Source organism: Apium graveolens, chromosome 6 (genome assembly GCF_009905375.1).
Source record: "Apium graveolens cultivar Ventura chromosome 6, ASM990537v1, whole genome shotgun sequence".
In the NCBI taxonomy this organism is placed as follows: Eukaryota; Viridiplantae; Streptophyta; class Magnoliopsida; order Apiales; family Apiaceae; genus Apium; species Apium graveolens.
The window spans coordinates 38,929,562-38,941,787 of NC_133652.1; the positions used below are offsets into that span (position 1 = coordinate 38,929,562).

Below are 12,226 nucleotides of genomic sequence, written 5' to 3' on the forward strand. Positions count from 1 at the left end.
GTATGAACATCGATCTGCGAATAATGTAGCTCATATGTTAGCCTGAGCTGCATTTTCCATGACAGGTCATATGGAATGGGTCCATAACGCTCCAGAGTTTATTTGTTGTAATTAGATTTCGGAGGAATATTAATATATGCAAGTACGGTTATTTAAAAAAAAGACCAAAAAATCTATAAAAAAATATTATAAAATATTATGATATGATTGATCAGGAGTATAAATTAATTTAATTGATGTTATTCGTGTGAATATAAAATTATTTTAATTTAGTAGTCATGATATTTGGAAACCTAATTGTGTAGCCTGATATTTTTCTTAGATATAAAACCTTAACCTTTTAAGTTAGTATTATAGGCATTAAATTTTCTATCTACTCCATCTCTATTTTGGTAATTCTTTGTTCATCATAGAGTGCAATACCATGAATAACACATTAGTTTTTGGTAGCAAGGAGTAAATTGTTAGGATACAGGTTTTTGTTGATGAAATTTCTGAACTTTAATCTGAGAACATTACAATACGATTCCAAGATTAATGGCTATTCAAAAGACAGTGTTCATAGCTTAAAGTTGTTAGGTTGATAGGACTTAATATAATCGAGTTTGACTGGATCTTTCTCTCCTATCTTTCCTCAAACAAACTCTATCTCATAAACCAGTTTTCAATTAATCAATACTTATCTTTATTCAGATTTATTATCTTAAAAAAACTAACGGTTTATCCTCGAAGACTTATTCATATATTTTTCAAACAATCTGTTCAAAAAATCTTATATTATCTCGTGTTTGAAAAACTAACTCATTAGACTTACGCCTATATATACAAATCCAGTTTTCAGATTTGAGACTAATTCTTTCACGTACATTCTTTCTGAAAAACCTTCTTATTCCTATCTGGAATATCCATTCAAATAAGAAGCTAGTTTGAATTGTAAATATTTGTTATTCTTTGCGTGTATTTATATTAACTTGTGCCAGGTTGTGGCAATGGTTTGATTTCAAGGGAATAGCCAAAGGTAGCCAGTGGGCTAGGTGATAGCAGTAGTGCTAGATAGCAAGTGTGCTAGTGGAAAGGGTTCTTTCAGAGACTATCCTTTTGTAATCAAGAAAGATTATAAGTTATTTCACTACACCATAAGTGGGCTATTGTAATGGCTAAATTATGTTACAATAGGCCCAAAAAGCGTTATATTAGGTCTATTGTAACACCGAGGGGCGTTACGTATATGAGCATTACAATAAATACCCTAATGTAACACTTCTTTGTTCTATCGTAACAGTGATAAAAATGTTACAGTAGGCAACTAATGTAACACTGTAATGCCAAATGTACGCAAAATGAGTGATGCATTAGGTTCGAACAAGATTGCAAAAATGGGGCACACTGCTAATGGGGTATATTAATTTTTTATATTATTATTGTTTTTAAATCTCATTCTCAGTGGCTACCTTTCCATTCTATTCCAATTAAATGTATTAATTAACAAAGCAAGTAAGAGTTTATAAACATAACTAAAAACAACCCAGCAAGTAAAATTACATATTCAAATATTCTACCTAAGTTTCTATGATTTAACAAAAATAAGAAGAAAAAGAACAATCATGCTAAGTATATATTTCTTTGGTGTATTTGACTTCCTTTCCACCTATACAAATATCTTCCACCCAAGTTTTTTTTGTGTTGCTTCCGTCCAGTTATACTTCCGGACCATTTACTAGTTGTTACTTTTTGGACTAAAATTTTGCTGATAATACAACCTCAATATTGTTATTCGGTTCTCATGATGTCAAACCGTGTCACATTCCTATGTAAAATTTTACGGTCTTTTTGACATTACTGGCTAGCTCATCCAATGCTCAACTTACATCTGGGTCAGCTTCTGCCTGAGAGGCGGTGGTTTACCCTGCGGCGTGTATCTGCCTCCCCATTAAATACAAAAAATGATAATGTCACCTATCAAAAACTCATTTGTCAAGTATCTGCACAATTAAAAAAAGAGAGGTCAGAGGCCTCTTTGTACAAAGCTACTATTAAGTTATTACAGTTTACAAAGTTGTTCATTAATTATAATTTTTTTACCTGTTCTCGCTTAACAATTATCAATTGCAGTTTGTGACACAATTTTGGTTTCATTTCACAAGTCCTTTAACTTGAAAATAATTTTTTTAAGATTATTGACACTTATATTTTACGCAATTCACCTAGCTATATAGACTCTTGTAAAACTATTTAAATTTCTAAAAAATGAGCTTGATTACAGCCTATAGGAATTGGAGAAAATATATATTAACTTACAAGTTTGTACGTAGGAGATTTCAAGCCATAATAGGAACAAATATTTATTTCTCTGTCAGACTTGCTCAACCTTCCTTTTTGCCTTTGGACCTACTATTAGAAAGGATTGTCAGGGACAAATATAATACAATTATCTTTTCACCGTGATCCAGTTTTAAGTAAATATAAGAGCCAGAGAAAATAACTTGTTGCACAACATGTAATCTAGTTCTGAATTTGTCAAGTTAATAATTGTCTATCATTTTGTGCAAATCAGTCCATTGCGACAAAATCACCAACACCACAACTAGACCATAAGGAAACTAGAAGTACGGGTATCCAATATAGATACTACTTACCAGCACATGGAGACTCGCTCCAATAACGAGGATAGGGTACCAGTGATCAGCATGGTGTATGATTTTGTTGACATAAACTTTTACACAGAATATTAGTGCCGACACTAATATATTGTGAGGTACAAGAAAAAATAATACCTAGCATTCCCGGCAGATTTCACTTCTTTTTCTCTACTTTTTTAGGAGGTATCTGATTACCTAAAAATGAAATGCTAGCTTCACCATAAGCAGTGGAGTCATTCATTACGGATGAATTATCTATATCTACCAGCATGATTATGATGACTTTATATATGTATTTCACTTGAAAGAGAGAAAAAAACTTGATTGTATGCTTTTTTGGTAAAGTTCTTGAAGTGAAGTTCTTTTGGTGTTGAATCTGGAAAAGCTACTAGAACTTGTACATAAAACACTTGCAAGAGTTCCTAATTCATTAGTGGGAAAATAGGAGATGAAAACCTTTTATTCACGTCATAATCATGTTGCATTGAACTCCCCAACAATAGTTCAGTATTTAAAATGACCTTTTTTGCATAGTCGAGCTTGCTTCCTTCAAGTCTAGAGCAAATATTGGCAACCCTGCATAACAACTCAGAAGTACGGTTGAGAAGTTCTGTAACTAACTCTAGACCAGGCCGTCCTTTGCTTAATGAGATTGCATCATAACTCCACTAATCCATCATGATATTTATACACTCTAATTAGAAAGAATTACCAAAACAAATAAGATATAACTCAATTTGTTAGAAGACATAACAATTTTCACTTTATTGCGGGAACTGCATAAAACTTAACTATTTGAATCCAAAATAAACAATCATTCACTTACCTGAAGTATAATCCATAAAGCTGAAAAGGTCACTCTCACATGAAATGGGAACAAGAATAGATACCGGGCTCAGACTATTACTGCTGTCATTTGAGTAGCTTTAAGAATTAAGAATAAGAATTAAAAATTAAGAAACAAAGATGCCACATCATATATTGTAGGATAAAATTAAGAATTAATAATTAAGAATCTTGAATTAAGAATCGAGAAACAAAAGTAATCTCTAGTTTGTGAATTAAGAATTTAGGATAAAACATAACCTTTTATATATACTGAGAAAATATGAAATATCATGCTGGTCTAAGTTTTAATGGTAAATTTCATAAGTAATGTACAATAACAATTAGCATGTTCCTTTTACCCTTTTTGCATAACAGACCACATCAAGTAATCGTCTTTGCAATATATTTTAAAACAAAATTAGATAGTTCTAAATATATTTTCAAAGACTTTGAAGTTATAATCCATTTTATGTCAAAACAAAACCCTTGAGATTCATCGTTGCAATTAGCTATAACAGTTCAATTACCTGCAAAATCAAACCAAAAATTAAAAATTAGAAAGTCTATTGGGGAGAAGAAGATGTTGAAAAGTTCAATGATCGGGGAGGGAAGATGTTCACCAAGAGAGAGAGATGATAAGGAGGAGAGAGGATAAGGGTGAGTGAGAGAGAAGAGGGTAGGAAGAGAGAGACTTGAGAAAAGGGGGTAAATATTGGGGTAAATTTTTTGCAGGAGAACCATTTTTATTAAAGCGGAAAAAATGCCGCCCAACATTTCACATACTAAAACCTGTATAATTTTTTATTTTTTCCTATTTAACTTTTTCATTTAATTAAAAAAATTATTATTTATTAAATAAATAACTAAAAAAAGTCTTTTATATTTTTATATACAATATATTTTATAATTTATAAAATATTTTATATTACATTCTTTATTCATTAATTAACCAAAATATAATTTTAATACTAATTTATGATAATAATTTCACTTTAATATTTTTAAAAATTAAAAAAAGTACCTAATGTAACACCAGGTGCTTGTGTTACATGTTATGCAACACCGTCGTTTCAATGCAACACTAGCTTTATAGCTATTGTAACACTAATTGAGAGGTGTTACAATATGACAAAAATTTCTTAGCTAATGTAACGCTTCTTGTAACACTTGCATTACAGTAGTCCACTTATGGCGTAGTGTTTATTGAAGTTGATATAATACATTCTCTATGCTAGTTGGCATAGGGACTTGGATGTAGGCCATAGACTAGGAGTAGGGGCCGAACCAATTGAAAACGTCTTGCTGGTCTGCATTGTTTATTTCTGATTATTATTGCATTTATATTTCAGTATTTTATATTCTGCGGATTAATTGAGGCTGTCTCATAATTTGTCTCATTCGTGAAAGGATTTATCCCATTCACAAAAGAGACTGTCCCATTCTTTATAACGGACAGTTAATCAAATATACAGATTGTGCCTTTGAATTTCATTTAATATCTCAGATAAATATTCAAATAATTTTCCACCATTGTTTCTCGGTGCTAAAAACTACAACGACTGGAAATTCAACATGAAAATCTTCCTCCAGCGTGATGCTTTTGAGTGAGAGGTTGTTAAAAATGGCATTGAAGTCCCGATGAAGGATGGAAAGCCTAAATCTTTCCAGGATTTCTTTCCTGAAGAAGTCAACTCTTTGAATCACAATGCTATAGCTATGAACTCACTTCTCAATGGAATGGTAGCTACCGAGTTACGCAAAGTATCAGCTTGTACAACAGCTAAACAAATCTGGGATACTATCAAAGTCAACCACGAAAGTACTTCAAAGGTATGTGAAGTAAAACTTAGTATGATAATGAGTGATTATGAAGGTTTCAGGTTGGAAATAGATGATAGTGTCAAAGATGCTCAAGGAAGGTTCTTGACCTTGATGTACTCTATATGTCATATGGAAAGGATTATTCCTCAATCCGAAATCAGTAGAAAAATTCTCAGGGCTATGAAAAAGAAATTTGCTCCGAAAGTAACTCTTATACTTACACTATGGATACTCTAACACTTTTCAGTAAATTGGAAGAATTCGAGAATTAACTACATAGGCGTGATGAAAAAGATGATGTTCCTCGGAAAAAAGACTCTGGCACTTAATGCAGATGCAGATGAATCACCTGAAGAATCTGATGAGGAAATTGCTCTTCTTACCAAGAAATTTCACAAATTCCTTGCTAAACGTAATGCATCTAAACGTCCTATGAAATCTCAATTTCCAAAGAAAGATTTCAAGTCTAATCCCAGCTAGGAAAACAAGACCAACTCAAGCAAGGATGCATGTTTTGAATGCGAGAAAAAAGGGCATTTTATAAAGGACTGTTACAAGCTCAAATCTAAGAAAAAAACATACTTATATGGAGTGATGATGAATCTGATATGGAGATCGATTCAGATGATGAAGTTGCTCAACAATGTTTTGTTGGACTTGAAGATAATTCAAATGATAACGATGAGGTACAAAATGTTCAATATAATATACGTTCAAATATATCTCAAACCATACTAATCTTGCAGGCTCAGAATAGAATGTTAAAATAAAATAAAGCTTATTGAAAATAAGCATTGAGTGAGGTTCTTATTAAAATGAATGATCCAATGAAAGATGAAATGTTGGCTGCTGAAAATAGCACATTAGCTGAGAAGGTTTCTAAGCTTACAGAAGAAAATGAGTACCTCAAGAAAGAGATTAAAATGAAAGGCACCCGTATTGAGGCTTTGCAGAAAGAGTCAGTCTCAGTTGATCCAGAAACTATCAGAAGAGACAGTGCACCTGATCTTGTGGTTCCTGAACTGTAGCAGAATGTTGCACAATAAGAGAAGGATCTAGCCGGTGTTTTAATGATGAAGGAACTCTGAAGCTCTACTTGAAGAACAAAAATCCTCTCTAGATAAAGAAGGTTTAGGATGCGACTCAATCGAGAAAAGAGCTTTTCAAAATGGTTACAAGAGGACTCCAATGAAGTACAAGATGTCGTATGAAAAATATCGAGATTGTGGCAAACCTGGTCACACTATCTCTGAATTATTATTATGTGGTGTCAAGGGCCACTATTATAACTTATCTACTAGATCATCTACTAGATATAAATCCGCTCATGCATCTTTTAATATTATTTATATATGAGTTAAGAAATTCGATAAATATTTATATAATAATCGTGATACTAACAAACAAAGACCCAAAGTTATGTGTGTACCTAAGAGATGAAGTATCTTTTGCAGGTGTGTTTGAAAGTTCATGCTTCTCGTAACAAATGGATTATTGATAGTGGATGCTCTCACCACATGACTGGTGACAATCCAAGTTTCTCTCACTAGAAGCTAAAGAGGGAGGCCTAGTTACACTTGGTGATTCTAATACTGTGCGTATCATCGGTAAAGGTACCATATGTAATGATATATTTTCTATTAATAATGTTCATTTAGTTGATGGTTTAAAGTATAATCTTATTAGTGTGAGTCAACTACCTGATGCTGATCATAAGGTTAATTTCGATAAGGATGTGTGTTTTATTGGTACTAAAGCTAATGAGTTTGCCTTAGTTGCCGAAAGGGAAATATTTTTGTCTTAGATTTTAATGAACAACATGAAGAAATTTGTCTTGCTACTATTCAAGAACAATAAAATATCTGGAATAGGCATCTCGGTCATGTACATATGGACTTTCTTCGCAAAATATGATCTCATGGTCTTGTCCAAGGTCTGTCAATGCTCAAGGACAAGAAGGCGGAACCTTGTACAGCCTATCATCTTGGTAAACACACTACTAGAAAAAGTAGAATAGACATCGGCTAAAAATCGATGTCTATGAACAAAAAAATCCGATGTCTTCATGGGTGATGTTAAAGACCCCCCATTTAACATCGGTTTTAAAATGATGTTAAAGAAGACAAATAACATCAGTTTTTAAAGATGTTAAATTTCTAATGCATATCTAATCTTAATATATTATCATAATATGATATTTTTATCAATTTAAACATAAGTGAGATAAGAAAAATATTTCCATTTACCCATTAAACTGATGTTACTAATATCAGTAACAACGGTTTTCAAGATAAATCGATGTAAATAGAACTTTTGACATCGGTTCTTTATTTTAAACCGATATCTATTGGTGAAAAACCGATGTCTATAAAGCTTAATAACATCAGTTTTCTGTTTTAAGATTTTTTTGTTGTAGTATTTAACATCATTTTTATTCGATATTATTGATGTCAATGTTCCACTAAAACTGATGTATTAAGTTTTGATAGACATCAATTTTTTATTTTATAACAGTTGTTAAAGTGTTAAATTAACATCATTTTCCATTGTAATGATGTCTGATTACCTATTTCATTAACGTACATTTTATAAATGTAGATGCCAAAAATTTTCCAAAATAATAAACTAACAAAACCAATAAACGCATAATACATTGTCTATATATCCAATAACAATATCCAAACATCAGGCACAACACTTTTATCTAATCCAATTATGTAGCATACTGTTTGCAAACATACTGTATCTTTGGCTACATAGGCAGTCAATCCAACAACAGAGCTCCCTCGTCCACTTGTGTGAATTCCGTAAGGGGATAGCTTATGTGTGTAAGTCAGCAACTGTGACTTGCTGGTTCCCGGATCGCCATGTTGATATCTCATCAAAAGCTAGCCCCAGATTGCAATGTCAATGCACTCCCACCAAAAAGCTATAATTTGGCAATCAACCAAAACTCAGAGTATGGAATGTATATGACTAAATTATAAAGGACTGTGTCAACCGTAAAGAAGAGCAATAAAATAGAAAGTTCGGACAACTACATGTAGAATCAGGTAGTTGTATGGAATGTATTGTTCCTGATATCTGTAATCAAGGATGGGTAGTTGTTGCCAAAAATATCTTGGATGGGTATATTGTTCAACTTTACACTAAATTATATAGGACTGTTCCAACTGTAAAGAAATGTATTGGCTAGAAGAACGCACACATAATCCAAAGATAAATCAAGATAACCGAGAGCAAGAAAGAAAAAAATTTAAAACTAAAATCAAGTTTGGGAGCGGTACCTTTGTTGCTTCCAAATTACAGGATTTAAATTATGTAGCGGCTTCATTCCTTCAAGAAAAACCAAGCCATAGAAGTAATTAGTTGCAAACATAATTAGATAAATGATGGTTGCAAAAGGAGATGCAATTTAAGCACTCAGGTGCCTGCCTATCTAAAAGTAACTAATTTAATGTCCTTGAAAAGAATATGCATTAAATTAAATTCCAATGAATTACCTACAAAATTAAAGTGAAGTTATCATATGTATACCTTTTTTTATATGTAAGTAATAGATGAAAATACAAAATTAAGACATATAATCTTAGACACATATATTAGCCTGCGAGAAGCGCCAAAAGAGTTACATTAAGACATATAATGACATAAAATCAAATACAACTATATTTGCCTTTCACATACTTTAATTGCCTTCATATTATCATGCCTTTCGTATACAATAACCAATTTCATTAAATATGAAGTGTGACACATAATTTATAACTAAATCCCTGTACCTTGTGCCACATTAATGCTGGTTTTTTGTCATAGCTATTTTGAAGCCCGTCAGCTTCAAGCTGCTCTGGATCCTTAAACAGACTCGAGCATTCATCCTTTCTGTACATAGTAATAAAAGATACCTATAGCAAGATTATATAACAGATTTGTTAGTGGACATAAAGTTCAAGAATATAATCAAAATTATTGTAGAGAGATAACTTACATCTAATTTTTGGATATGGATAAAATCCAAGAATCTCATCACATCTTCTTTGACTATGGGCAGATCACTAGTTTCAACAATTCTTCCATAAAATTGAATCATATTTCTAAGCTGATAGCAAATCCAAATACTTTCTTCATCTATACTTGATTCAGTTGTTGGTGGAGGGCCAGTAGTATGTTCAAAGATCTATATTACAAGGAACAGATGTTAACAAAAAAGAAATTGCCACAAATGACAAAATCAACCAGATACCCAAGTCAATATTTACCTGCAACCTTTCCAGAAAATCTATGTTATGAATAATATCATCCTTCTCTGTCATATACTTCTCTGAGAGAATGGTTGGGTCGAATCCCCTGATATTCCTTAATTCCTTTCTTCTTTCAGGTGGATCATCAAATCCACTCATCTCTGTTAATCCTTGCTTGCAATGCTTTAATAGATCATCCACATTTCCAAATATTTCATGAGCTTCCTGTAATGCAGCTGAAGTCACCCCTGGCCTGGGCTTCTTATTGGTTACCTTCCTTCTAAATGATGAGGAATATGTAAGGAGCAACTTACGAAACAAAAATATATACATAATATTCTACACAATCTGAAAATAGCAGAAAATGCAGGACATATTTTTGCTAAATCGACCAAAAACCTCAAGACCGTAGTTGGTAAAGCAGGGGTTGATGCCTATCTACTCATCAGCCGATAAATTACACAAAATAAACATATAAATACACACACACACACACACACATATATATATATATATATTAATAATAACTCAGTGAAATTTAAAGTTACACCTCTGTAATGCAGGACACAAACTTTAAGTTTTACATATGGTATGAGCCTATGATGAATGTAAACTATATTTCGTTAATAATCCGATGACTTGTCAACCTATAGTACCACTATACCCTTACAGATCATCACTTTTGTTGGAAACAATTTGGTGCAGTAGTTAATAAGCAAGAACATCTGGTACAGTAATTAATTAGCCTGACATTGTGGTAGGTAACCAGGCATACGGATTTGTACATTATACCAAAATGTACTATTTTGCATCAAGTAAAGCAAATCGAGAATCAAGACAACACAATCAGTTCATTAAGTAAAGAGTTATTAATATCGCGTGGCACTTAGCTTTGCCGCCACCTCCTGATAATATTCTGCTTGGAATCAAGATAGCTTTACCGCCACCTCTGTATACTGCTATAAATTAACTTCCACGCTGAATGATAAACTCAAGATAAAAAACAAATACACTGCAACTCAATTAGTCGTAAAAAAGAGCTGTGCCTGGAAGAAAACAATATGAAATAAAAAACCCCTAAAATTTCAACTCTTGTTAGAATTTTGAAGCAACAACTGAAGGCTTCTTATTGGTTAACTTCACCTGCAGTCCCAGACATTCCCGCTAAAACCCCCTGCAATAAAAACTCCCTCAATCTCAGCTACTAAAAAAAACATCAAAGAAAACATGTAAACTCAATTCACACTAATTTAATAACATCATTTTTCTCTTTCATATACGCATAAACAACTCTCCATTCAAATTCAAAGAGCGATTGAGACAACAATAAAACAATTAAAAAAATAACTCAATTTAGAGTAAGATGTTCAATCTAACATGCACAATTAATAAATTCACTGAACTAATTAAAAAAATACAAAATTTGGATTTCAAATTTAAACCCCCAATTCTAAAATTAGGTTTTGAAGCTTACCAAATTCAAGTTTTAACCACCGACTTAGATTTAACCTCGATCTTAGCTTTAAACTCCAACTCAAACAACCTTCTACGACCCTTTAAATTTTGACGAGAGCACATAGAGATAGAGAGAGCATAGAGCGCAGAGAGAGATTATTCGAGTAGAGAGAGAGGAGAGAGAGTGAGAGAGATAGAGAGCATAGTCGAGCAGAGAGAGAGATAAATCGAGAGCTGTTCTTTCAATCGACAAAAGTGAGAGAGGAAAGAGATGAGATTTGGATTTGTTTGGAAATTTTTAAGAGGGAATGAATTATTTGGTTAAGAGAGAAAGGGGGAGGCGCGTTTGATAATTTTTTTAAAACAAACTGATAACATCGGTTGGTCTAAAAAACCGATGTGTATCTTATAAAAAGATATCGATTGAATAAAACCGATATAAAAGTCACCTTTTACATCGGTGCCAACAACAACTGATGTTTAAGAGGCGATGTCTATTCTACTTTTTCTAGTAGTGACAGGTGAAAACTTCCTTTCTTACTATGAATAGAGTCTCAACTACTGATCATTTGCAACTTCTTCATTTAGATCTTTTTATTCCTGAATGACATGTAAGTTTAGGAGGTAAGAATTATGCTTTTGTATAGTTGATGACACTAAAGATGAAGCTTTTGTTGAGTTTAAAGATCTTACTACTAATCTTGAGACCAAGTATATTTTTAAGCTCAAGACAATTCGTAGTAATCATAAAGGAGAATTCAAGAAATATTTCATAACATATTGCAAATCCACATGAATTACACATGAATTTTCAGCTCCACGAACTCCTCAACAGAACAGAACGGTTGAACGGAAGAACATAACTCTACAGGAAACTGTTAGAACTCTACTTCATATAAGTAAGCTACCACATAAATTCTGGGATGAAGTGGTACACACTTCCTGTTATGTTTTAATAGAGTGCTTATTCGTCATTTTCTGCTTAAAACTCCTTATGAGCTGCTTAAGAAAAAGACTCCTAACATTAGTTATTTTTGAATATTTGGTTTCAAATGTTTTATCTTAGATACTCATACTACTAGAGGTAAATTTGATCCAAGATCGGCAGAAGGAATTTTTTTGGGATATTCTACTACAAGCAAGGCTTATCGTGTTTATAATTCTCTCAAGAACAAAGTTGAAGAATCTATTAACATTTCCTTTAATGAATCTACTCTTAATATCTCTCAAATTAAAGAAGAT

At 32.5% G+C, this 12,226-nt stretch overlaps 1 protein-coding gene and 1 long non-coding RNA gene across 7 annotated transcripts; both read right to left on the minus strand.

Moving 5' to 3' along the window:
- Positions 1 to 1,515: 1,515 nt before the first annotated feature.
- Positions 1,516 to 4,203, minus strand: LOC141668764 (uncharacterized). 6 transcript variants are annotated; one of them, XR_012553189.1, is made up of 4 exons: positions 4,088 to 4,203; positions 3,096 to 3,994; positions 2,299 to 2,391; positions 1,516 to 1,982 (listed from the first exon to the last, which is right to left on the minus strand). It is a non-coding gene; the product is annotated as an uncharacterized LOC141668764 (long non-coding RNA). The 6 variants fall into 6 exon arrangements; XR_012553192.1 differs by having other exon boundaries at positions 3,096 to 3,563; positions 3,995 to 4,181; XR_012553190.1 differs by having other exon boundaries at positions 3,096 to 3,333; positions 3,466 to 4,178.
- A 3,857-nt stretch (positions 4,204 to 8,060) lies between these two features.
- On the minus strand, positions 8,061 to 9,921 carry LOC141664164 (transcription elongation factor SPT6 homolog). Its single transcript, XM_074470054.1, has 5 exons — positions 9,548 to 9,921; positions 9,277 to 9,465; positions 9,071 to 9,193; positions 8,576 to 8,624; positions 8,061 to 8,217 (listed from the first exon to the last, which is right to left on the minus strand). The coding sequence occupies exons 1-4, from the start codon at positions 9,860 to 9,862 to the stop codon at positions 8,619 to 8,621; spliced, it is 633 nt and encodes a 210-aa protein (XP_074326155.1). The 5' UTR covers positions 9,863 to 9,921; the 3' UTR covers positions 8,061 to 8,217; positions 8,576 to 8,618.
- Between the last annotated feature and the right edge of the window lie 2,305 nt (positions 9,922 to 12,226).

Coding starts and splice junctions, on each gene's coding strand:
- LOC141664164 (XM_074470054.1), bottom strand. CDS start 9,862: ATGTATATATTTTTGTTTCGTAAGTTGCTCCTTACATATTCCTCATCA. Junction 9,466..9,547: donor ATTTTCTGGAAAGGTTGCAG/GTAAATATTGAC, acceptor CTTGTAATATAG/ATCTTTGAACATACTACTGG. Junction 9,194..9,276: donor TCCATATCCAAAAATTAGAT/GTAAGTTATCTC, acceptor ATCTTGCTATAG/GTATCTTTTATTACTATGTA.